Source organism: Leucopleurus acutus (assembly GCF_964270905.1).
Source record: "Leucopleurus acutus genome assembly, chromosome: 19".
Lineage (NCBI taxonomy): Eukaryota > Metazoa > Chordata > Mammalia > Artiodactyla > Delphinidae > Leucopleurus > Leucopleurus acutus.
In genome coordinates, this window is record NC_139161.1 from 11,203,303 (window position 1) to 11,230,194 (window position 26,892).

Genomic DNA, 26,892 nt, shown 5'->3' on the forward strand with positions numbered 1-26,892 from the left:
CAGTGGGCGCTGCTTCATTATGTTGGGGTGGGGGGCAGTTACACTAAGCTGTGGTCCCTAGACCTGTCCCTCAATACAGGACTCAGAGCCCCACTGTCACCCGTGTTGGCACAGGCCTTGGTGAGCCCAAGCTGTCGGAGGTGCATTGGCTCTTTGGTCCACACACCAGTCCAGGGAGTGACTGTTGGCACCATCTCCATCTCAGACCCTGGAAACCAAGACGAGAGGAGGTTGACTGTCTTGCTCTGTCACTTGTAAGTGGCAAAGCCAGCTCCTGCCTGCTCCATCCGCCAAACCGCCTGGTCATTGTGCCGGGTTTTCTTTCCAGAGACAGCACTCGCCCACACTGATCTGAGCGCGTCTTCTGAACTAGAAGCCAATGAGTCACACGTGAGATGCCTACTTTTGAGAGGGGCATCTGAGATTCTAAGCTTAGATGCGCCTAGGAACCAGGCATCTCTTTCTTGGACTGTTCATTCATTCATTCAGCAAAGAGTTGGTGTGTGCCCTTGCATTCTTATCAGGAGAAGGAAACATGAAAACATAAATTTAAAAATATGAAATTACAAAGTGTGCTAGATGGAGCCATAACATAGTTACTGGTGCTTCTCTGATGGAGCAGCCAGGAAGGCCTGTCTCCTGGAGGGCGATCCACCTGGCCAGAAGGAGCCAGCCACACGAGGTGGGGGACAGCATCCCAACCGGGAGCCTCGCAGACTGAGTTGGGCACAAGTTTGGTGTGCTCCAAGTGCCACCCTGGAAGGGCATTCATAGGTCTGGTATTTAGAATTAATGCACTTAGAGGGTTCACAGTGGCCTCTCAAGTCTGACTCAAATCACTACATCACACAGTAAAGCTGAGCACTTAGTAGCTTGGTTAGTACCTAAATAGGGGATGGAGCCAGATTGTTTCCAACTATAGTTGCTGGGTTGCTGTACGGGTATGCGGTGACGTTTACGCTTCCATGCCAGCCACTGGCAAGTGTTGGAGTGCCGGTGGTGTGTACCACACCAGTTGCTAGGGGGTGATGATGGGAGAAGACTAACAGTGTATGAGATGGTGTGTCCTCAAGACACACTGATCAGGGTGTCTTGATCAGTAAAAACTGATCAGTAAAAACTGATCGGGGGCTCAGGTTCATATCTGTAGAACCATTAACAAGGAAGGCCTGAGCTCACTAGGCTGCAAGCCTCTTGGAGCTGAGATTGGACTGGACGCTCAGTAAGAGGTTGGTAAGAGGTTGGTTGGCCTCCTCTCCTGTGTGGACAGCGTGTAGTGGGCAGTCAGTGAATGCCTGTGAGTGGATAGTTGTCCAGAGAGGAGAGAGCCCTCGGCAAGCTGGAGATTCTGGGGCCAACTCCATGGAGGAGGACCCACGGGCTGGGCTTCACAGAGGAGGCAGTATTTGGATCAGTGGCAAGGAACACCGGCCATGCTTTGCCCTGTAAGTCTGTTAGCTGCAGCTTTCCACCAAAGGGAGTGGTAGTACAAAGCCTGATGGATGCGCTCTGTTTGCAAGATGGAGAATGGGTACAACTGGAAAGCCACAGGAAGGGTTGTCCCTCATCTTACTGGAAGAAGGCGGTCAGCTGGTCCTTTTGCGAGATCTGTAAGATTACTTCCATTAATGATGGCCCAGATCAATTTGGTGTGCCATGTAACATATCTTAGAGCTGTAAAGCTTTGCTTTTTACCACTGGGATCGCAGCCAGAATGCTCCTCCTTCTATTCCAGGTATAGCAGGAGTCAGTTTAGATGTGACAGCACCAACAACTCGCCTCACCATTGCATGATCTTTATGATGGCACCATTCTTCTGCTACAACAAGCATGCGTTTAATAATTAACCATAGAAAGTAGAGCAAAATGATGCAGAAAGTTTTCAGAAATTCAGTTCAACAGTAACGATACTTTATTAGAAGTAATGAGAGCTAAACTAAGAATTTGCTCATATTAAGAAAACTTTGAGGTGAACCCAATACTAGAATATAAAAAGGTCTTGACAGGCTGAGTAACTAAATGCAGATGATCGGAATTGTGTATATAGATCTCACAGTGGTCCCCAGAAATCACATGTATAAGTATGGGATTTGGAAAATTTGATAGAACACTAGCCCCTGTGGAAAAAGTCAGTATTTTAGTAAACTGAATTTAATTTGGGTCAACTCTTCGAAATGACTGCTCCAAAAATAGAAAAATCTAGAGAAGGGAGGTGATAGACCCTGAGGGGATGGGGTGGGACATGGAGTAGGCGGCCATGTGAGAAGCACTTTAAGGAACTGGGATGTTTAGCCTGGAGCAGAGAAGGCTCTGGAATGACAGGTAACTGTTTTAGATAATGGAAAACTCATGAGATTCAGGTGAATTACATGTATCTGTCTGGTACCAAGAAGTGCTAGCGTCAGAGCTGCTGGGCGGGAGCTTCAGCGAAAGTGGTCTTGGTATCCCGAAGAACCGCCCGGTGGTCAGAACCCGAGACGAACTGAGTAGCAGGGAGCGCACACCAGGCAGAGTGAGGGCTGTGAGGGGCGAGGTGAACCAGGAGGGTGGCTGTACTGGAGACGATGTGTAAGGCCCCTCCGACCCAGGCAGCATGAGTTTTGGGGATGCCAGGAAAACCAAGAAATAGATTACTTCCAAGTGGAAAAAAACTACTGGTTTATTAAGGGAAAGAAAGGAAAAATGGGAAGAGAGAAAATTTTACATCTACTAAAAAGTAGAATTTGGGGAAATCCCAGGAACTAATATCCCGCAAGCTGTATGGCACAGCCAGAAAAAAGAAAAAAAAAAAAAGTAGAATTTTAGTGTAGCAAAATTAAGTAGCTCAACAACAAAAGATTCTCTCCCGCCTGCCTCATTGTTGGGTCAATGCAGAAAACATGACATTTTGAAAATAAAGTGGGTTTTGTAGTATCACTTATATATCCAATTAGGGCATTTGAGGGGTTTGTCTTTTTTTTTTTTTTTTTTTTGCGGTACGCAGACCTCTCAATGTTGTGGCCTCTCCCGTTGCGGAGCACAGGCTCCGGATGCGCAGGCTCAGCGGCCATGGCTCACGGGCCCAGCTGCTTCACGGCATGTGGGATCGTCCTGGACCAGGGCACGAACCAGTGTCCCCTGCATCAGCAGGCGGACTCTCAGCCACTGCGCCACCAGGGAAGCCCTGTCTTCTGATTATTGAATTGTAAGAGGTCTTTATATATCTTGGATATGAGTTCTTCTCAGATATATAATTTGGGATTATTTTCCCACAGGCTCTTTACAAGTTACAAAAGTGAAAATGTGCTACATGTAACTTAGGTTGCTCATAAAATTATCATGTTTGTTATATTAAACTTAGGGGTTGAGTTTATTTGTGCACTTCCAAAATTTCTGATTTGATTTGTTTTAGAACTTGTGGGGGGTTTTGTAGCAAATAAATAGAAGCAGCTATAAATTCTGAGCCCTTACGATGTACCAGGTTTTGTGTGAACTTGTTAGGTGTTAACTTATTCCACTTTTCTAGTTCCTGTGGGGCTGGGTGGTACAGATGATGTGACTGAGTCGCAGAGAGGTTAGGTAACGTGCCCAGAGTCACACAGTGAGAAGTGGCAGAGCCTGGAGGGTTCACACGCAGGCCTCTCTGATTCCACCCCCTTATCTCCATGCTGCGAGTAAACTGAAGGATCCCTTAACATCCTGCAAGTTCATGTGTGGATGTTGAGAGGGAGGAAGGGTTCATTTTGGTTGGGGACATATCAGGAAAGGTCTTACAAGGGAGGTGGCATGAGTTTCATGAGTCTAGGTGTCTGGTCTCTGGGGCACCAGGTACCTGGGAGGAAGAGGAGCACTCATGTCTGTTTAATGCAGCCCTGCCAGGAAAACCTCAGAGGAAAATTATCCCGGAAGATCAAGAACAGCAAACACAACCTGATTGTATTTGGAAACTATTGTTTCTGTGGTGTTTTAACAAATTGACAGGAAGAGACAGAATTTCCAGCAAGGCTGCCGGCAGTCCTACTCTGCACGAGGTGTGGAGTTAGGATCAATCTCTATGAAACACTTGGAGGCATTACATCCAAGTCTGCTGCTGAGCAGGCCAGCTCCGCCCTCCACCAGCCCCACCCTCACCCTCCCCTCCTCCCACCTTCTTTACAGAGAAGCTCCCTGTGAGGGTGCTTCAGTACATTCAAGGGGGGACGCCTGGAGAGCACAGCCTGAAGGTAGGGGAGCATCTCAGGAGGGAAGTGCTCCTTGCTCGTCTGGATTTCACCTCTTCCCCTCATTTTAGAAGCTGCCTTTTCTGAATGTTACAGGCTTTTTAGCAGCTTTTCAGATAACTCTGCTTGGAGGAGACTTCTGCTTGGCTCCTGGGCCTGTAGCTCTCAGTAAAGGGTCTGTCTGAAGATCAGCCTTGACACCAGGAAGGCCAAAGAAAATCAGGTTTTTTCAGGGAATGCTTAAAAAATAATCTTAGGTTCAGATTTATTTCTGTACTATTTAATAGAAAAGAACCTATTTTCATTGTGTCGTAAACATGTTGAATAAGCATGTGGGAAACTGCTCCTTTCCTCTCTTTGACCCCGTGTCTCTCTGGTTTTTGTTCTCAGTCTCCAGAGGGACTCGTGCCAGTACTGGTGCTGTTGTTGGCTGGCTCCGGGAATGGACAATAGTTTATCATTCTGTAATAAATTCAGTAAAAGGGAGATTATCTTCAGTGTTGTTTTAACTCCTGCTCACCACTGAGCCTTGGAAATCATCACTCCTTTGCCCCCAGGATTTTAAGATACATTTTTTTACATTTGCTTCACAAGTAAAGATTGGCAGGCTTCTGTTCTGTGGGAGCTGTTAAAGGCAGAAGGAAAGGGATGTGAAGAACAGCAGTGCTGCACACATAAACCATTCGATTTAAAGGCTCAGTACATCCGGAGCCTGTGCTCCACAACAGGAGAGGCCACAACAGTGAGAGGCCCACGTAAAAAAAAATTTAAAAAAATAAATAAATAAAATAAAATAAAGGCTCAGTACAGATTTTTTAAAAATCATTAGGAAACAAGCTGCCTGTGTGGCTTTTGAAAAATATCAGTCAGCTTATTCAGAGGTAGAATTATGTAATTTTCTAATCTCTCACATCTCTCAGGTGCTTTGTTCACCATCAAACTATTTTGATAGCCAGTATCTTCCAGGAGAAATTAACAAGAGCTTCATTTAAGTCAACATTTTTTTAAACTGCAGGTCATAGTTTATTAGTAACTGTAAAATCAGTTTGGTGGGTCACAGCCTTGCATTAAAAAAAAAGAGAAAAGGTTAGAAAATATCCTTGTTTTTCTAGCAACATGAATGCTCTCTGGCCCTATTGTTTGAATGTGTATATTTACGTATGATTGTGTATATCAGGTCACCATGCAAAACGCATTCCTTACTAGGAGTTGTGATCAAAAAAGTCTGAAAGCCTCTTATGTTCCCTAAGGACCTGGACATACTGGCTCCCTAATGGTCCAACCTCGAGTTGTCAGTGCTCTTAATATGTAGCTCATCTTTTCCTATTGGTAGTCCCTGTTGACGCAAATAATCAATAAACAATCTATAATAAGGGATAGAAGAGAGTTTTATTTGAGTCAAACTGAGGGCTATAGTCCAGGACAGCCTCTCAGTAGCTCTGAGGAGCTGCTCTAGAGAAGCATGGTTTTTAGCACAGTTTTATATCCTGTCAGAACAAAGAATATACACCAAACATGACAGAGGTACATCCCTTCAAGGTTTCAAAAGAGACAGATTAACAGCTACACTGCAAATCAGCATGACCTTGGCATCTGAGAAGGGAACTTATCTTTGAAGGAGAACTAGCATGGGTGTCATAGGAAGGGAGGCATTTATCCCTGTTTTCAAGTGGACATTCTTCTGGACACTCTGCATTTTTTTTTTTTTTTTTTTTTTTTTTGGCCGTGCCACATAGCTTATAGAATCTTAGTTCCCCGAGCAGGGCTTGAACCCGGGGCCCCAGCAATGAAAGTGCCAAGGCCTAACCACTGGACCCCTAGGGAATTCCCTGGATATTGCATTCTTTTCTTTAGTGGTTAAAGCAGTTGTACAATGTATGATAAACAGGCCATAAGACAGGCTGTTCTAGTTAACATAAACTTCAGGCCAAATCATGTATAAGCCAGAATGACTTACCCATACCTCAGTATGTGAAAATTTCTTCCAGCATCCTGAATGCCTGTTGTGCCCTCAGCCTAATGCCATGTTATGGTTTCCTATAACCTGCCACATTTTTAATTAAATGATTGCTGATACATATACCTCAACTTCCTCTTCTCTTATTGTTCAAGAAGTAATTTGGACAATTTATTGTCATTTTACTTTAAATTAAAAGCCCATGCCCATTTTGACCACATGCTTTGTCCTTCAGAACTGCAGAAGGACACATTAGCCATGACTGATTTCCCCTTCCTGGTAGAATGAATTGAACCTTTTGTCACCAAGAAATGTCACTCTTCATCTCTGGTAATGCCTTTGCCATAGAGTCCACTTTGTAGGATAGTAGTGTACCCATACAGCTATCATTTGGTTAGTGTTTGTAGAGTGTGTCTTTTCATATGTATATACATAATGTGTGTGTACATAATTTTATGTATGATATATAAATAATTTTATATATATTCAAGCAGGTATCTTTATATATATTTCTATAGCTTTATATATTTAAAGTGTATCTGTTTTTAGCAGGATGTAGTTGACTTTTGTTCTGTTTTTAAATCCAGACTAAAAATTTTTGATTTTATTTTTTATAAATTTATTTATTTATTTTTGGCTGTGTTGGGTCTTTGTTGATGCACGAGGGCTTCCTCTAGATGCAGCTAGCGGGGGCTACTCTTCGTTGCGGTGCGCGGGCTTCTCATTGCGGTGGCTTTCTTGTTACAGAGCATGGGCTCTATGCACGCAGGCTTCAGTAGTTGTGGCATTTGGGCTCAGTAGTTGTGGCACACAGGCTCTAGAGCACAGGCTCAGTAGTTGTGGCGCATGGGCTTAGTTACTACACGGCATGTGAGATCTTCCCGGACCAGGGCTCAAACCCGTGTCCCCTGAATTGTCAGGTGGATTCTTAACCACTGAGCCACCAGGGACGTCCCCAAAACTGGTGACTTTAATTGAAGTATCAAGTTTTTTTATAGTTGATATAATAATTGACATATTTGAGTTTAAATCTGCCACCCTGTTTCTTTTTTGTTTTGTCCCCCATGTCTTTTTTACACCTTCGTTTTTTTCTCCTGCATTGCCATATTTTGGATTGATTAACAGTTTTACTACCCTTCCTCCCCTTCTTTTGGCTTGTTAACTATGTGTTCTTTCCCTACACTCGAGTGGCTACCCAGAGCCATGGTCTCCTTGTGCTTTCTGTTAAAGGCCAGGCAGTGAACACTTAAGCCTCTGTGAGCCACATAAAGTCTCTGTTGTTTATTCTTCTTTATCTTCTGTTACAGCCCTTTAAAATTATAAGGCTTGTTATTAGCTTTCAGGCCATACAAAAACTAGGCTGCTGGCTGGATTTGGCCCGAGGGCCATAGTTTTAGCAACCCCTGAATTACTAAAGTCTAATATAAATTAGTACTTTTACCACTTTCCAGGTGATGCAAGGACCTTAGAACAATTAACTTCGTTAACTCACTTCCTTAATTGTATACAATTACTGTCATATATTTTAACTCTCCATATATTATCATTTCCATAAACATTATTAATATTCTACAGAGTTAATACTTACTTTTACCCACGTATTTACATCTTCTATTGTCTTTCATTCCTTCCTGCACCTCAGAGCTTCCGAGATCATTTTTTTTCTTTATTTCATTTAGTGCAGGTTTGCCAGTGAAAAGTTATATTTTTATTGTTTGAAAACGCTGTAATTTCACCTTCATTTGTTTTTACTTTTTAAAAAAATTATTTATTTATTTTTGGCTGCGTTGGGTCTTTGCTGCTGCACGCAGGCTTTCTCTAGTTGTGGCGAGTGGGGGCTACTCTTTGTTGCAGTGTGCGGGCTTCTCATTGCGGTGGCTTCTCTTGTTGTGCAGCACAGGTTCTAGGTGCGTGGGCTTCAGTAGTTGTGATGCGCAAGCTCAGTAGTTGTGGCTTGCACGCTCTAGAGTGCAGGCTCAGTAGTTGTGGCTCGCAGTCTCAGTAGTTGTGGCTCACAGGCTTAGTTGCTCCACGGCATGTGGGATTTTCCCAGACCAGGGCTCAAACCCATGTCCCCAGCATTGGCAGGCAGATTCTTAACGACTGCGCCACCAGGGAAGCCCCTGTTTTTACATTTTTAAATTGGCATTGTTGAAGTATACCTTGCATTCAATAAAATGACCTCACTTTAAGTATATAGTTTGATGAGTCTTGGCAGCTTTATACACCCATGGGACCACCATCACACTCAAAATATGTCCTAAAAGTTCCCTTGTACCTCATCCCAGTTAATCCCCCACCCTAGCCCCCAGGCCCAAACAACCATTGATCTGCTTTTTCTCATACATTAGATTTATCTTTTCTAGAGCTTCAGATAAATAGAAGATGATACTGTATTCTTTTGTGTCTGAAGAATGGAATGGCTGGGTGGTATGGCAGGTGTATGTTTAACTTTATCAGAAACTTCCCAGCTCAGCATTCGCCCCAGTCATGTGTGAGTGGTCAGAGGTTCTGCATCCACGTTGATACTTGGTGTTCTTAGTCTCTTTAATCTTAGCTGTCTAATGGGTGTGTGATGCTGTGTCCTGTGGCTTTAACTTGCATTTGCCTAGTGACTAATGGTGCTAAGTGGCTCTTCGTGTGCTATTGGCCATTAATTTATATTCTTTAATAAAATGTATATTCATGCCTCTTGCCAACTTTTTAATTGTGTTGTTTGTCTTCAAGAGTCCTTTACATATTTTGGATATAAGTCATTGTCAGATCTACATCTTGTGAATATTTTTGGTCAGTCTGACTTTTGTTTTCATTTTCACAGCAATCTCCTAAAGACCAGGAGTTTTTCATTTGGATAAAATCTGACCTAATAGTTTTTTCTTTTATGATTTATACTTTTGTGTCCTACCTAAGAAATCTTTGTGTACCCCAGGGTAGTGAAGATTTTCTCCTAAAACTGTTATGGTTTTAACTTTTATGTTTAAGTTTATGATCTGCTTCAAGTTAACTTTTATACGTGATGTGCAGTGAGTCAAGGGTCAGTTTTTTCTGTATGGATGTACATTTGTTCCCACACCATCATGGAAATAAAGTCTTTTTCCCATTAAACTACTTTGGTACCTTTGACAAAAATCATTTGAATATAATTGTGTAGTCCTTTTGCTTTGTCCTATGACATAGATCTCTATGTCTGTCCTTATGCCAGAACCACACTATCTTGATCATTGTAGCTTCACTGGAAATCTATTCCCTTTCAAAATGGTTTTGGCTGTTCTAGCTCCTTGCATTTCCATGTCAATTTTAGAATCAGCTCATCAGTTTCTAACAAGCCTGCTGGGATTTGTACTGTGATTGCGTTGCATGTGTAGACCAATTTGAGGAGAATTCGGAGAATTCTCGTCTTAACAATACTGAGTCTTCTGATCCATTAGCGTGGTGTGTCTCCCCAGTTAAGTCTTAAAAATTTACTGCAGCAATACTTTGTAGTTTGTTGTTGTTGTTTACTTTTAATTTTAATCCCATGAATTCATCAAATGGCATCAAACATCTGTGACTGTGACAAATGCAGTATAAAGTGAAGTTCTCTGTTGAGGGGAGTGGTCAGAGCTGTTCAAGGGGATTCCGAGGGGATACATCTTACAACGAGGAAGTCAGAGACAGGTGCTTCGAGGTCACTGTGTGAGAACAGGAGAGATCCTCAGGCCTCTGCCTAGTTCTGGTCAGAGGTCTGGTCAGTGAGATCAGGATTGGGTGTCCAGAGGGAAGCTTTCAGTCAACAGTGCATGTCACATGCCCAGGAGGACATTAACCCCCATCATGTAGTGATGCTGGACCAGATCTTCCTCTTTTGTTGCTGACTGTTGTATTTAGTTTCTGGAATTTTAAGTACCGCAGAGAAGTGACAGAGCTGCAGGCATCTGCTGGACATTGAGGCATTTCACCTGTATCACCATCATTACTGAACACTCTCGTTGTAGTTCACTGGGTATCCTCCCAACAGTTCTTTCTTTTCTTTTTTTCTTTGGCCTCACTGCACAGCTTGTGGGATCTTAGTTCCCTGACAAGGGACCTTCCTTGAGAGTCAGTTTATTATTAGAGCTGTATGTGCATCTACCTGAGTACCTACTATATATCAGCCATTGTGCTTCACATACATCATCTTATTTAACTTAATCCAAAAAAGTGGGTCCTGGGCTTCCCTGATGGCACAGTGGTTGAGAGTCTGCCTGCCGATGCAGGGGACACCGGTTCGTGCCCAGTCCAGGAAGATCCCACATGCCGCGGAGCGCCTGGGCCCGTGAGCCATGGCCGCTGAGCCTGCGCGTCCGGAGCCTGTGCTCCACAACGGGAGACACCACGGCAGTGAGAGGCCCGCATACCACAAAAAAAAAAAAAAAAAAAAAAGTGGGTCCTTATTGGCATTTTCAAGGGATGGAGCATAAAAGAAGTAGAGTCATACAATAGTAAGTAAAAGTTCAAGAACCAAACCCAAACTTTATAGCTGCAAACTTGTGTTTTTAACTGTGGTATATTCCCTTCTACCCTTTTCTAGTTCTTGGAGTCCTCAATCTAATTTAGATGTTTATTCGTGGTGTTTCTGTAGCACTAAGTGGGTTCATCTACCATGATCATTATCACATACTGACTTAGTTGTCTTGATGCTTTGTAGTTTGAGCTGTGTATATTTTGCAAATAGTTTGTTAAATTAATTTCAGTTTTTAAATTGTTCAATGATAGCATGTAGAAATGCATTTGATTTTTGTATACTAGTCTCATTTTTCTAACTATGCTAAACTCACTAATTAGTTCTGATACCTGTTTTATAGATGCCTTAAGATCTTCTATGTATGTAATTGTGTCATCTGCAAAGAAATACAATTTTACTTCTTCCTTTCATATCTTTATGTCTTTAATTCCTTTTTCTTGCTTTATTGCACTGGCTAATGCCTCCACTACAAAGTTAAATAGAAGTGATGAAACTGAGCCTCCAAGCTGTGATCCTAATTAAGGATCAGTTAGGGGAAAACATTTTATCTTATATCACTAAGGGTAATGTGAGCTGTGAATTTTTCATAGATATCCTTTATCAGGTTGAGGAAGTTGTCTTCTGTATGTAGTAGTTTCCTGAGAGTTTTTATCATGAACAGCTGTTGAAATTTATCAAATGCTTTTTCTACATCTATTAAGATAATAATTTATTCTCCTTTGTTCTTTTAATAGTTTCATTACATTATTGATGTTCAAATGTTAATTTAAACAAACCTTGCATTCCTGTGATAAACCTCATTTGATCATGGTGTATTACCCTTTGATATACTGCTGGATTTGACTTACTAATGTTTTATTAAAGATTTATGCACCTGTATTCTGAGGGGTAATGATTTTCTCTATAATCCAGTGGGGTGCAGCGACACCCTCTCCAGCAAGATCTAAGTCGTAGCCTTGGGTGGGGCCTCTTCCAAATTTCCTCCTTCTTTGGGTGTACTCCCTGAGCTGAAGAGGTAGTAGCTGCTCCCTACAGATACCAATCCTGTCTTTTTTAGAGTTCCTTTTGTCCTTCTTAGTAGTTAGTTAATCTCCATATTTTAGTTAAAGCAGTTAATATTAAATGCTTAATATACTGCTTAATATCTCTGCTTAATTTACTGGCATGGTTTTTGTCTCCTCACAAGACCCTTACTAATACATGTTCCCTTGAAAGCTATATGCATTTTTTCCTCTGACTATTTTTAGGAAGTTCTCTTTGTCTTGGATTTTGGCGGTTTTATTTTGATGTACCTATGTGGGCATTATTTGTGTTTGTCCTGCTTTATGACTATGGCATTTCTTCAACCTGAATGCTATAGACTGAATTATGGCCCCCAGGAAGAGCGTCCTCACCAGAACCTGACCATGCTGGCACCCTGATCTTGGACTTGTAGTCTCCAGAACTGTGAGGAAATAAATTTCAGTTGGTTAAGCCACCCAGTCTATGGTATTTTGTTACGACAGCCTGAGCTCACTAAGACACTGTGCCTTGATGTCTTTCATCAGTTGTAGAAAATTCTGAGCCATTGTATTTTTTTTTTAAAGAGTGACTCTTTTCTTGCATTATTTAAATGCTTTTCTTTTATTTATTTAAATATTTATTTATTTATTTAGGCTGTGCCAGGGCTTAGTTGAGGCATGCGGGATCTTCATTGCGGCATGCAGGATCTTTAGTTGCGGCATGTGGACTCCTAGTTGCGTCATGGGGACTTTTAGTTGCGGCATGCATGCAGGATCTTGTTCCCCAACCAGGGATCGAACCCGGGCCCCCTGCACTGGGAATGTGGAGCCCAGCCACTGGACCACCAGGGAAGTCCCTGAGCCATTGTGTTTTTGAATATTGCTTCTATTCCATTTTCTCTTTTGGGGATGCCAGTATGTACATGTTAGGTCTTTTCACAATATCCACTGTTTCTTATGTATTTTTTTCTTATGTCCCAATCTCTTGTCTCTTTTGCTTAATTTTGAGTATTTTTTTTCTGACCTGTCTTCCATTTCTGTCTTCAATGTTGTCTGATCTGCTGTTCAGCCCATCTATTGAGTTTTTAAATTTAATATAGTGTATTGTTAAGTTCTTGAGGTTCCTGGATTTCCAGAGTTTATTTTATAGTTTCCAGTTCTCTACCAGAGTTTTTCATCCTGTGCATTAACTCCATGAACATATTAAGTAAAATTATTTTGAAGTTGGTGTCTGATATTGCCATTATCTGAATCCTCTGTCCATCTCTTTCTCTTGTCAGTTGTTTTTCTTGGTTTTAAACCTAGAAATGCCTGGGGGTGTTTTGTTTGTTTTTTTGTTTGGAGTTTTTTTGAGATATAGTTGATTTACAATATTATATTATTTTCAGGTGTACAATGTAGTGATTCAAAATTATTATCGATTATATTCCATTTATATTTATTATAAATGCTTGGTTATTTTTTACTGAATGTTGCAAATTGAAAATGGAAATTGTACAGAAATCTGGGATGATTTGAGGCTGTGAGGTTTGTGTTATTTCTAGTTCATCCTTTGCACCCAGCTCCAAGACTGGGGGTTTTACCTGAGCTCCGTCTCCTTGGTGGGCTCTCAGTTTTTGTTCTCCAGCCTGTGAGACCACCAAGCTCAGCTTAGGCTCTCTGCCTCTCAGAGTTGCCAGGTACCTCTGGGACAAATGGAGCCCCAGTTGCCGGCTCAAGCCTGGGGCTTTTCTCTCTCAGGTTTTGGCCCCACGATTCCCCACAACCTTGCCAGCCTTCCATTGCCTTCAAAAAGATTTACACACACACACACACACACCCCTACACACACAGCCTTTCTGGTTGTTCTCAGTGGGAGAATGGTCTGAGTCACCTCACCTGCCATTGCCAGGAGGTCTTCTAAACCCTAAGAGAGTAATTGAACCGTGCACCCCAGGCTTTGCAGATGTAATTTAGGGCCCGGCTGACTCAGCACTAAGATAGCATCCCAGTGGCTGCACAGTTGAGTTCTCTGGGTGAGTGTTGAGAGCTGAGTGCATCATCCACAGGCTTTCTGCATTTAAACAAGTGTGGCTACATTTCCAACCAGGCTTTCTCACTGCATGTTTCTCATTTTCTTCCTCCTGACTACTCAGACGTAGTCCTGCAGTCCAGTTAAAGGGGGACTCCTCTGTAAAGCTGCAAACCATTCAGGCTGCAAACAAACCATATCACACTTTATAAACTGCAGGTTCCATACACACTGAAATGGACTTGGATGATCATCACTTGAAACCTGTGAATGGCTAGAAAAAAGCCATTGTGTAATAGGAAATACAGATAATATTAGTGTTGAATTGTACACAATTTTAAATAAAGAGACATTAGAAAGAAGTCTTACAGAGATGTGGCTTGGTCCGGTTCAGCAGAATGTCAGCATATGAAGAAATATGTCCCAAAATGTACTATCTAGGGCAGAAGTTCCCAACCTTCATTTATGTCAAGTAGTTTTCTTTTCCTACTCAGCTGAATTTTTAGAATGATTGAGATTGTGTGTGTCCGCGCGCACACACATCTGATTTCAGTATAGCATTAACTGATTGAGAAAATGTACCTGCACACATATTCAGGGACTCCTTTTGGTGACATCATGAGCACTGTCCCTTACCCCACAGGTTGAGAACCCTGATCTCGTTTATCTGTCTTTGTCTAACCAAATATCTAACCAGTACATACGGACCTGGATATCCAAAAGAATTATTTTTTTAAAAAATTGCTGAGGATTTCCCTGGTGGTCCAGTGGGTAAGACTCCATGCTCCCAATGCAGGGGGCTGGGGTTCGATCCCTCTTTGGGGAACTAGATCCCACATGGCATGCCGCAACTAAGAGTTTGCATGCCGCAACTAAGAGTCCGCATGCAGCAACTAAAAAAAGATCCCACATGCCACAACAAAGATCCCGCTTGCTGCAACTAAGACCTGGCACAGCTAAAATATAAATAAATGAATGAATGAATGAATTTTTTTTTAATTGCTGGGTTCACCTCCCCATTTTCTTAGTCACAGAGCATTTCTAAGTAATGAATTATTTGCATTAAGTAAATGAATTAGCCCAAAGTTCTCTGCACCATCATTTTCATAAAGCCATTTAAAGCAGACAAAGTAAAAGTGCATCCTCCTTTATTTGAACTGAATATGAGATAATGTAAATTCATAGAACATGAAATTTTCAAATGTTTTCCCTTTTCGGGTAAACTTGCTTGGCTTCCCTCTTATTAAAAAAAAAGTTTCATTTTTCTTTATTATGCAAGTAGTGTGTTTTCAGCATATATATTATTAAATACAGATAAGCAAAAAGAATTAAAATCATCCATAATCTCTACCATGCCAAGATAATCCTTGTTACTACTTTGGTGCAGACCTTCCCAGACTTTTTTCCTAAGTGTATTGGTGGATGGTTTTTTTTTTTTTAATTTATTTATTTATTTATTTATTTATTTTTGGCTGTGCTGGGTCTTCATTTCTGTGCAAGGGCTTTCTCTAGTTGTGGCGAGCAGGGGCCACTCTTCAAAACGGTGCGCGGGCCTCTTCACTGTCGCGGCCTCTCGTTGCGGAGCACAGGCTCCAGACGCGCAGACTCTGTAGTTGTGGCTCACGGGCCCAGTTGCTCCGCGGCATGTGGGATCTTCCCAGACCAGGGCTCGAACCCGTGTCCCCTGAATTGGCAGGCGGATTCTCAACCACTGCACCACCAGGGAAGCCCTGTGGATGTTTTTAACAAAAATGTAGCATGTCTTTTCATATGGTTATTTCAGTGCATTTAAAATTATTTGATTTTGTGCATAAAGAGATATCTGGAGGAATGGTCACCAAAATGTTTCTACTGGTTCTTAGATGGTGAAATTTGGGATGATTTGTGTTATCTTCTTATCACTTGAGTATTTTTAGTGAGTTTGTGTCATTTTCTTGGAAACCATAGTTTTTCATTTAGCATTTTATTTACACAGAGCTGTGATCATGCAGCTAGAATCCATCCACTCACTCATCAAATATGTATCTGTTATGCATTAGATGCTATGTGTGAACACTGGGTTAGCACGAGGAAGCACGTGGGCCTGCCGTCCAAGAGCCCCGAGCCTAGTGGGAGATGTAGCCCGGGCACCAGCTGTCATCTGCGGAATTCTGTGGGGGCCTCAGAGCAGAACCTGAAAGCCTGGGGGGACCACTGGGCCAGGGAGGCAGGAGGGCATCTGCGCAGGTCTGGAGGCACGTGAGCTGTTTGAGGAGGACAAGTTCTGTGTAGCTAGACATCGGCGTGTTGGCGAGAGAGGAAGCTGGGGAGACACAGAAAGTAACGAATGGAGGTGAGGACAGGCAGGGTGAGACACCTACCCCAGACCACGGTGCTGGCTGGTTGATGGGGGCAGACACAGAGACAAGGGACACAAGCGTATTGGGGAGAAGCACGGGAGGGAGGCGAAGAAGCAGCGGCCATGATGCTAAGCTGCAGAGCATGGGCCGCCTGTGGAGGCCCTGCACCTCTGCCTTGGGGATCATCAGCTGAGGCCAACCTGACAGCTGAGACGGGCTCGTCTCCCAGCTGGACGGTGTACCCGAACATACTCCTCCCGCTGAGCAGCCAGCCCCTCTTGGGGGGTCTGGGCGGTGCCCCTCCATGTCAGTCACTCCACCACACGGGGTTCAGGGAGCTGCTGGCCAAGTGGGAGCAAATGTTCTTAAGTAGGGAAGTAACGTGAGTCAGATGTGTGGGCTGTGAGCTCGTGCATGTGCTCAGCACTCCGCCAGAATCTGTGAAGAGACTGATTTACATCGAGGAAAGTAAGTCATTGCCTACAAGGAATTTATTACCTAGTTACACAGATAATTAACATGCATGGAGCAACACTGAATAAATAAAAAGAAAAGTAAGCAATTGGTGGGCTGCCAAAGAAATCCCAAGTGAGATGCAGTTGAAAAGGACCTGAGCAAAGGCTGCTGTGGTCAAGACATCTTCATGGACAGGGAAGTTGGGCTTCGCTTGTGAAGGCTGAGCCAGAACCAGCCCAAGACACGTGGGAGGCTGTTCCAAGTGGGCAAATGAGAGGAGACTGAGTTTGATATTTTTGTCCAACTGCGAGGTAATGGACCCAAACAGAGGGAACTAGTTTCAAAGTTTATTGTGTCAAGGTGATGGCTTTGAAGCCAAGTGGAAACTTCCTACCTAAGTCCATTGGCAGAGTTTTCGCCCTTGCTCCTTGGAGGCCTCGCGGTGGCCCATCTGGGGAGGCGTGGGCCACTGGGAAGCTGGTGGCTCCCAGCCCTCACCCCTCCAGCCATAGGAACTCTGCTTTCCTTTATTCCACGTGAGATTTTGTTGAAATAGAGGGAACTATTTGAAACCACTGCAGCAGTAAGCAGAGAACCCTGTAGATTTTTGAACAAAGGTATACCGGGGACTGTCACCCTGCCTAGTATGAATTGGATCAAGAAGGCCATTGAGGATACCTTTGCAGTGGGAGTGGTTACCAAAAGGCAGTGGAAGAGGTGCCTTGCAAGAAGCAGGAAACACGAGCTACACTTGGGGAAGAGATGAGTGGGCCCTGTCTCTGAGGGTTCGAGCTCTGATGGAAGAGAATCCACGGGGACTCTTGGAGTGAGGACACATGCTACAGGGGAGAAGAAGATGGTAGTAATGAGGATGAGCTTGATTTTAGACATGTTAAATTTGAGCTGTGAAGACAGCAAGCAAGGGGTGAAGGCAGGTTGGGTCATCTTGTAAGATCCAGAAGCAGAGTCGCCATTGCTGCAGTCAGGCTCCACACAGTGGGCAGTGCTGGAAGCTGTGGGTGAACCCAGATGTCGGAGGAGGTGAGAATAAATCCAACGGCAGACAGCGGTGATGAGGAGTTTGAGGAGGTGGCATGCATTTTCCAAGGAAGTGTCTGCTGGCTCTCTGCTGCATCTCCTTTGGAAGTGCTATCCACTTTATTTTGATCTCCATTTTGCATATGAGGTTAACCTGGGTGACTCAGAGCAGAGAAACAAGACACCAGAAGTTACCCAGACATGCACTGCTGGGACTAGAGTTCGTTTTTCTCATCTCCCAGTTCCATGATCTGTTCCTAAACTATAGCTTTTTGTGCTTTTCACATAAAAGTTAGTCCTTGATTAACACTGTGGGTTTAAATTTTAAAAGAACCACCTTGATTATTAATGAAATTGGGGGGAGGGGGAGGTGAAAGAAACTTGTGTAATGAAATGTGTCCTGGGCTTGACACTCTGTGCTGTGCCTTTCTTCGTGGCCCTGCATCGCTGACCCAGACAGCTTCCAGAGCGGGTTGGGTTTTGACGTCCTTAGGATCAATTACAGAAAGGAAAACGGAAACAAGTAGTTTCTGAAGTGACTTACTTCTTTCTTTGTTTTTTTTTTGAAGTGACTTAATTCTAAATGACATGAAAAGGGAGGGAAGTGGGACTCACTTCCACCTTTGTCATCCCAGGCTGCCGAATGCAGATGGGTCTTGCAGTGATTGGTTGATTGATCACTTTGAATGGTTCCCAGGTCTGTCTGAAATCAGTCGGGCAGATGGCTTGGTTTGTGGTTTCATGATGAGCTTTAGTGAAAGACATCAGTAGAATTTTCAGGAGATCATAGTGGGAGTCTTAGTTTTGCATTTATCTGCCAGCGATTGTCACAAGATGAGGATTTAAAAAACACACCTAAATGCACACTGACCTCCACCTGACAAGGAGTGGCCTCTGTTCCCTCCGATGGCTCGGCCACAGTGCCGGCAGCAGGGCAGCTCCTCACTGCTGGGGACGCAGCGGCCTTTCCCAAGGGTGAAACCCCAAGGAGCCAGCTGGGGCTGTGTTGCTTCACCTGACTTAAGGGGCACTGCACACACCCATGATGCGCTTGGTCCAGGTTTGGAAATAGACCTCAGCAGACCCTTCTTCTTCCAAGAACACCGTCCTGTCACCACCAGCTGTCAGGGCGAGAGGCAGGTGAGTGGGCAGAGGAGTGGCATCCAATGCTGACTGCGTGCAGATGTGAAGACAAGGAGAGTGTCGCCACTGCCTCACTGCGGGGCTTTCCTCCTGATCGGCTCTCCTTGTATGTGTTCTGTGTAATTATGACGGCACGATATTTGTCCCACTTCTTTACTTAATGTTACAAAGCAGTCTTTTCCCCATGTCACTAAAATATTCATAAACAACAGTTTAATAGCTTGTAGTTATTTCATTGTGGTTGTTCCATAATTAATCATTTCTCTATTATTGGTCACATAGGTAGTTTCTGACTTTTCACTGTTATAAATAAAACACTGCAAAACATACCTTGTTTCCACATTCTTCGTTTCTGGTTCAAGATTGATTCTTGGGAGCAGACTTAACTGAGGAAAGGATACAGATGTTTTCTGTCCTTCATGTGTCTGTCCTTTCCAGAAGGATTGTGCCAGCTGATACACCCAAAGGCGTCGTATGTGAGTGGCCGCAAATGGAGCACCACTCAAAAGAGTGTCGCCCAGTTGTCTGTTGCGTTTTTTCTTCCTGTGCTCGAATTTCCCCACAGGGGGCGGGGAAGCAAGCCCAGCTCCCTTCACACGCCCCACTGGGAGGCCTGTGATGCTGCTGGCCCACCTCTCACATCCTCACCGCTGGCATTTTCAGTCCAGCGATGCTGCGCCCAGGACTACGTGTGAATTTAAGAGGTGGAATCTAGGCCTGACTAGGTCTGTTTTGATGTTGAACAGGTGAATGATTGTGTGGTGAAGAGCTGGGCCCACAGAGGTCTTCCCGTTGCCCTCAGCTTCTGGGAGGTGACCCGTGTCCTGCCTGACAGGAGTGTCTTGATTAGGGTGTGGGGCCGTCCACTTGGAGGCTGAGAGCAAGGCTGTGGGGGGCTCCAGGGCCCCCGGGGCCTGCCTGTTCGGCAGAGCTCTGTGCCTGCTGTCACAGGGGTGCCAGAGGGGCCCACCCGCTGCTCCTGTGCAGATGGGGAAGGGAAGAAAGTGAAGTGGAGGCTGAGTTTTAAGATGTGAGGTTAGACGTACAGGAGTCTCAAAGATCACAGCAAGGCAAGGAGGTCCTCCTGGCATGGCCGAGTCGCCCCCCAAGCCCCTTCTGAAGCGTCGTCGTCCCCTCACCCCTTCTCTTCCCACCTCCTCCTGCCTCTGTCACCTGTTTCCATCTCCGTGACTGTTTTGTGTTTCCTAGGATTCCCGGGCGGCTGAACGACAGGAGGACCCCCCTGGGCGAGCTGAATTGGATCTTCACAGCCATCACGGACACCATTGCATGGAACGTGCTTCCTCGGGGTGAGGCTGCCCAGCTGTGGACTGGTGGGAAGGCTGCTGCCCCGGAGTCAGGAGACTCTGGCGCTGGGGTGTGAGAGAAGTCAAATGGGAGGACTGAGTTCCCCTCAGTGAAGAAACCTGAGGATGTGGGCGGGAGAAGGCAGGGACCCCAAAGGTTCTGAGAGGATGAAGTGAATCGCGCATCAGGTCAAGAGCAGTGCTGCAGGGCGAGTTCAGAGTGGTATCTGCTCGGGTCCTTAGTGTTTTCGGGGCAGACTCAGGGCTCATCTGCCTTCAGAGTCACACACCATCCATATTTCTTAAAACCCAAATTACTACTATAGTATAAGACACGTTTATGTTTTTCTGTGACCAGTTGGTTGGGTTCTGCTGTTTGTTCACATTACGTGTGTCATGTAGGTGCTGCCAGTGGAGAATGTGCATGTCAGTTCCAACCTGCTTGTTGCAACTTCTGGTAGAAGGATAGTAAATTTGTATATTTGGCTTTAAATGCTGGACGTGAGTCAATGAAGTCACCTTTTTATCTTTTCTCTGCCCTCAGATCTCTTCCAAAAGCTCTTCAGACAGGACCTATTGGTGGCTAGTCTGTTTCGAAATTTTTTATTGGCGGAAAGGATCATGAGGTCATATAACTGCACCCCCGTCAGCAGCCCACGCCTGCCCCCCACGTACATGCACGCCATGTGGTAAGTGTCTCTCCCTAGACCAGCATCAGATTCTCTAAGGAGCATGGTTTTCCCGTTTCTGCGATAGTCCAAGTGTAAGGGAATTATTTGAACAAAATAGGAAGACGGGGCTCCAAACGTGGAGGCCTGAGTGGTGTACACGAGTTAACAAGGTCGACCCTCAGCTCTGCCTAAGTCCCCTGCAGAAGTGCAGGTGCCTCTAAGGGTCATCCAGGGCTGAGCGGGACCAGTGCCTACAGAGGCCCTGCAGTTCATAGCTCGGGGCGGAGAGGGCCTGCGGGTGAGTTTCTGACTCTGTAGGGATTTGTATTGAGGAAAGAAGCTGCCAGCTGAATTCATGAAGTGTATCCAAGATTGCTCCAGAGAATTAAAACTGTTGGGTTCGTGACCACTTAATTTGCATGCTTATTGCACACATATACACATGCTGTCACACACACACACACGCACGAGTGTGATCTTTATGATACTTGTATGTTGATTATAAATTTCCTTCAAAACTGGATTACTGGGACTTCCCTGGTGGTCCAGTGGTTAAGACTCTATGCTTCCAATGCAGGGGGCCTGGGTTCAATCCCTGGTCAGGGAACTAGATCCCGCATGCTGCAACTAAGAGCCCACATGCCGTAACTAAAGATCCCACATGCTGCAACGAAGATTCCAAACTAAGACCCGGCATGGCCAAATAGATAAATAAATATTAAAAAAAAAAAAACTGGATTACTGCTCTTTACACTACTGCTAGTAGTAATTACAGTATGATAACAGCAGTAATAATGGAAATTGTTTTGAATCTAGACATTATATCTGAAGGCATTTGGTTTCTTCCTGTTTCCTTGCTTTTGTGACACAAGCAGAATTTGAGGAAGTACTAAAATGGGGCGGTAACAAAGGAAAATGTGTCTTAGTCATATCCAGAGAGAAATCCTAATACAAAATATTTAAAAAGAGTAGTGATTTTTTTTTTTTTTAATATGTGCATGACCACTTTCCCCCGACTCTGTAAACCCAGAGAACTAAGAAGGAGGTGGTAAACTCACCTGCTCTCATCCACTCAAGGAAAATCAGGAGTTAACATTCTTATCTGTGAGAGAAATCAAGATGCACTATGCTGGCCAAGCACCAGACTATAATCAGAAATCAAGTTAAAACACGCCTCATCCATACCCTTTGGAAGAGCTTATGGAATAAACTGGAGAAACAGAGAAATAGGAGTAGACCGCACGAAGAGTCTCTGTGCAGCAGTTTAGATCCTGTGTGAACAGACTGGCAGGACAGCAGACGCAGTTTCCTTCACTCCATGAAGATTAGAACTGGGGAGGTGGGGTTGAAAAGCCTCTCTAATGCTTAGGATAAGTAATTAGAAAGAAAACCCACATTTCTGAAGAAGGAGATCCTAAAACAGCCTTATCCTTTAAGTAAAGTGATGCCTTAAATTCTATTTTTTCTGAACCAGGTTTTTATAAAACATTTATTATTAAAAAGGAAAGAAAAAAGAGCTGAACAGGGTCAGTGCTGCGACTAGTCATGGATGGAAAACTAGTTAAGCCACAGGAAATGGGCATCACACCAGCTGCCCAGTGTGAATGGCCTCCTGGGTGACTGGGGCCATTGGCCAAGCAGTTCCCCCCAGGAGGAAGAAATACAGGGTGGACGCGAGGCGCCAGCTTTTAGCGAGCTTTTAGTCCTTCCCTCCATCTGCCCACCCCACCAACAAGTCCGTGGGACAGTCTTCCTTCTTGTGCATGTTTCTCTGGATATAAAACTGCCTCCTCTAAGATGTGCTCAGCTGCAAAGAGTAAAAAACAACGTGTTGTCCCGGAGAAGAGAGTAAGGAGCACAGCCTGAGCAGAGAGCAGACAGAACAGACAGGGAAGATGACAGCAGGAGAAGGGGACCCAGGGAGGAAGCACGCAGAGATGGCTGGTGCGGAACAGTCACACCTATCTCTCTTCATCATCCCACAGATCCTTCTCTAGTATTGGCCTCTTAGAACATTTCTGAATTCTGGGATTTGTATAAGTGCTGTTTAATGTAAGGTCCAAAGTCTAACAGCAGTGTCTCATAATCCCTCTGTCTCTGTTACTGATCCCAGTGTCTCTGTTACTGATACCTTTCCATGCCCTCCTCTAAAACTAGGAATATGGCCCTCTTGCCTGCAAGTTTAGCTCTCCATGAATCTCATAAAACAAATCCTCATTTGTATTTATTTGTTGTACAGAGAAACGTGAGCTAACACAGCAACCCACAGAGGCCCAGATGAACATGTGGAAAGCCTCCCGGGTATCCCGGGGCGCATGGAGTTGCTAGCAGTCATACATGCACCCTTGGGGTCTTTCTACTTCCCTGGTTCCAACCTCCCTGCGCATTCCAGGGCCCCTCTGCAGCTGATATGCACCCTGAAGACTTGAGTACAATCTAGTCCCTCAGCCTGCATGGTCCTCCATCCTGCAAAGCTCACTGTCTGTGGCCTGATACCCTCTCCGCTCCCTTTTAGGCGAATCCTGGTTGTTGCACGTTGGGTTCTGTGGGAAGCGGACTCAGAGGTGGGGGTCAGCATTAGGATGCTGTGAGGGAGGGCTCTGGGGATCACAACCCTGGACAGGGAGGCGGCCTGACCCCTGACCCAGCCTGGACCAGCACATTCCCAGCCGGCATTGTTGGACCCTGACATCTCCCGCGTCACTCCAGCCCCTGCTGCCCTGTCCACTTTGCATCCACCCATTCCAGCTCAGGAGAGGGACTAAGCAGGTTGCTGAGGAAGAACCAAGGAACGGGACTGGTGAGACAGTCAGAGAGGCTTTGAAAAAGAATGCCGTTTGTCAGAATATTAGCTATAAAAGGGGAAACCGGGGAGAATCCCAGTACCTAACAGAATGGGGATGTAATTGAGATACATATATTTGAAAAAATGTAAGCCATCTTAAAACTTTGTGAAGATTATTTATTATTATACAAAATATATGTTAAATGACAAAAACAGAACACCAGACTGTATCAGCAGTATAATTACCTCTATATTATGCATGGGAAAAGGGCTGGATAAAATTATAACAAGATGCTAATGGTGCTAATACCAGGACAGGAGGATTGGAATGAGAATGCTCCCTTTTAAAAGTTGGTAGAGGGCTTCCCTGGTGGCGCAGTGGTTGAGAGTCCGCCTGCCGATGCAGGGGACACGGGTTTGCACCCTGGTCCAGGAAGATCCCACATGCCACGGAGTGGCTGGGCCTGTGAGCCATAGCCGCTGAGCCTGCGCGTCCGGAGCCTGTGCTCTGCAACGGGAGAGACCACAACAGTGAGAGGCCCATGTACCGCAAAAAAATAAATAAAGTTGGTAGATACTACTTTTGTAATTAAAAATCTACGTGTAGATGTTTTAAGCCTTTGAAACACTAAAAGCTATTTTTTAAAATTAAGTTATTCAGGTTGAAGTCTCCCTTGTCAAAAATGCAAAGCTGGAGACAGAAGAATCATTGTGTGCTTCTTTGCATGAAAAAAAATGTAACTAGTAGAATTCCCTGAGGTTTAGTACCTGCACTTGATCTCATTTGGTATTTTTTAAATGTTGTAGAAAGAGCTCATTAAAATCCTGAGTTGGAAATCATTCACATGCATTAGACTCGTCCCATATTTGTTACTGTACAGCAAACGTACAGCAAACCAAATGGGATTGTTACTGAAACAACAGTTGCAGGGATAATTTAATTTAACAAGTAGTTGCATACTCACTATGCACAGGGCATTGGGAGGCCTTGTAAAGAACATAAAAAGCCGTTCTAAAAAGGTATGAAATCATGCCTGAGTATTTATTGAGTATCAAGCACTGGTGACCGAGCCTGGACACATTGTGCGTTTCCAGGTGGGCGTCACGCCCTTGCACACCCAATCCTCCTCGTGTCACTGCAGACACAGACTCAGGGTCGGACCATGTGGGGTCCTGGTATTGTGTTCAGCTGCCACATTTAACATGGCCCTCTGATTGGACCGTGCTACCATGTTGTAGATCTAGGGAGGAGAAAACCACTCAGGGTGAGTGACAATGTTTATTTCTTTATGACATCATGCAGAATTGTCTCATGCCAAGTCAGAGACCAGAAATACTTGGTGTAAACACTGGGTCAGGCAGCTGTATAGGGCATGCAGCCACATTGAGGGCCACTGACTTGGTTAAGATGGAAAGACTGCCATATGATTTCCCTCCTCCTCTGGGGGTACTTAGAGGTAGTGGTTGGAATATCAGTTGGTAACACCAGATCGAATGGCTTTACAAATGGGGATTTGTTCCTCTTTCCTGTGTGGCTGAGTGGCTCACAGGAGGGACACGGATCTCTGCTCTTCCCCGCAGCCGTGTGTGGTGCCTGGTCTAGGGAGGCTGGGGATGTGGTCTCTGTCCTGGGTGGCAGGTGTCCTGCTCAAAGTCCTGGCCTTAGGGGAGGTGGGAGAGCGGAGGGAACAGGCAGTGGGCTCAGATGCAAAGGCAGGAGAATGTGAGGGCCGGAAACCTGGAAGGTCATGCTCGCCTGCACTCAGGTTTGCCAGCTGCCCCTGAGGTCTGAGGCGCCGCGTGGGCTCCTTACCAGTGAAGCGTTGCCGTGGGCTTTCAGCAGAGCTCCTTCGGGTGCTGAAACACTCAACAACAATGCCCATAGCTCTTTCTCCCTCCTCGTAAATAGACGAAAGTTTGTACATCCCCAGGGAGTGCACAGCCAAGGTAGTCGGAAAGAGCATTTGGAATAAATAATTTGCCATCTAGTTACTATATTCCTTGGGTGGTGATGGAGAGGTTGAATTTTCAGCAGGGGGAGGAAGGGAACAAAGCCTAACAAAAATTGAGGTTAAAACACAAAGTCATACACGTTCACACTTTGCTTCAGGCAGGGGTGCCAATGATGAAATGCTCAGCACCCGGCTTCTGTTTAATTTTTGATGCAAAGCCACCAGGGAGCCGTTTGCCTTCACTTTCAATTTCAGCAGGTCCTGAAACCTTGCATTTCTCCATGGTAATAACCTGTGCGTTCCTTCCCATCGAGCGAGCCTGGCTGGCTGACTGATCGGTGCAGATGGAGCCGGGCGCTCTTGGAAGGCTGTCCTCCCAGCCCACTCCTTGGGTGCCTGCCATCTTAGGCCCGTTTCCTGAAAACCCGAGCTCTTGCCTGGATGGCACGTTCTCCAGGCCGTGATTCATCAGCAGCCCACGGCTCAGAGCCCGGCTGGTCTGCGCCTCGGTGTGGGGAGGCCCGGGATCCTCCCTCCCTGGGGGCGCAGCCTGTGCGGCTGGTCACAGGGGCTGTGGGAAGTGTGAACGCGGACACCTCCCAAGTTCCATGCTCGCCTGGGTGCCATGGCTCAAGGTTTTACAGGACTTGCTTTCCCACTTTCCCTTAGTGAGAATCCCAAATTAAGACTCCAAGTTTGTTTTGATTTTACCCTAGAAAATGTAGCCACTTTTAACCAACTTGAGTAAATGCTCAGCAGAGGGTACCGTTGTGCTGCTGAAAAGGCTGCCATGTGATCTAGGGCTTGATGGGAACTCTGAGGTCCCCAACCTGACCCTTTCCTTTTGTAGAGAATCAATGACCACAGGCCCCAGAGGGAGGCTGGCTAGCCCGGTGCCAGCCTGCTGCTCTCTGCCGGCCTCAGCCTGGGGCTTGCCGCAGCCTCACTGCTGGCTGGCAGTCTGTTTGGCCACTCGGTGTCCAGTAGATCTTAGGTGTTCTCCCACGTCCTCTGCTTTCCTCCTGTCCTCCTCGGTGCCTTGAACGGAGTCCCTTGTCCCCTCTCAATTAGACAGCTGTGCCCCTCCAGTCATGGCCCTGCCTTGGTCCCGGTGGCAACAGGCGGATCCCTCCTCCGGGGCTTCCTTTCAAGCCAGCAGTCTCCTCTGAGCTGCTTTTCTGGCACAGAAGAGTGCGGCTGGTGGGGACTCAACCCCACTGAGTGATTGGACCCAGGTGGGGGGCCAGCCCTGGGGAGCCGGCAGGCCCAATGGGCCACACTCAGAAGATTTGCGCCCAGGCCCCGCTGCAGCTGCGTCAGGTTTTGTTTCACTCCTTGGAAAGGACTGAGGCCGCCCCAGTAGGTCTCGCTAGGGCAGCCTAGTTCCTCTGATACTCTGTCTAGGACACCCCAGTAGGGACGTCTTTAATGGGTTAGAATTCTTCTTGCCTCGTGATTTTGAGGAGATGGTTCTGAAAGAGGGCACAGAAGCCAGCTTTACAGAAGGTGCAGTTTCGGGGTGCCCACTGTGTAGCAGCTGTAGCAAGACC

The 26,892-nt window shown here is 45.3% G+C and overlaps 1 protein-coding gene across 5 annotated transcripts in view; it reads left to right on the plus strand.

Moving 5' to 3' along the window:
- Positions 1 to 26,892, plus strand: part of RPTOR (regulatory associated protein of MTOR complex 1) — a 346,540-nt gene that overhangs the window by 227,978 nt on the left and 91,670 nt on the right. For all 5 annotated transcript variants that reach the window (XM_082861744.1, XM_082861740.1, XM_082861741.1 and 2 more), the window contains 2 exons: positions 19,837 to 19,937; positions 20,479 to 20,623. In XM_082861744.1, coding sequence (XP_082717870.1) covers positions 19,837 to 19,937; positions 20,479 to 20,623 — 246 coding nt within the window. The remainder of the gene's footprint in view (positions 1 to 19,836; positions 19,938 to 20,478; positions 20,624 to 26,892) is intronic.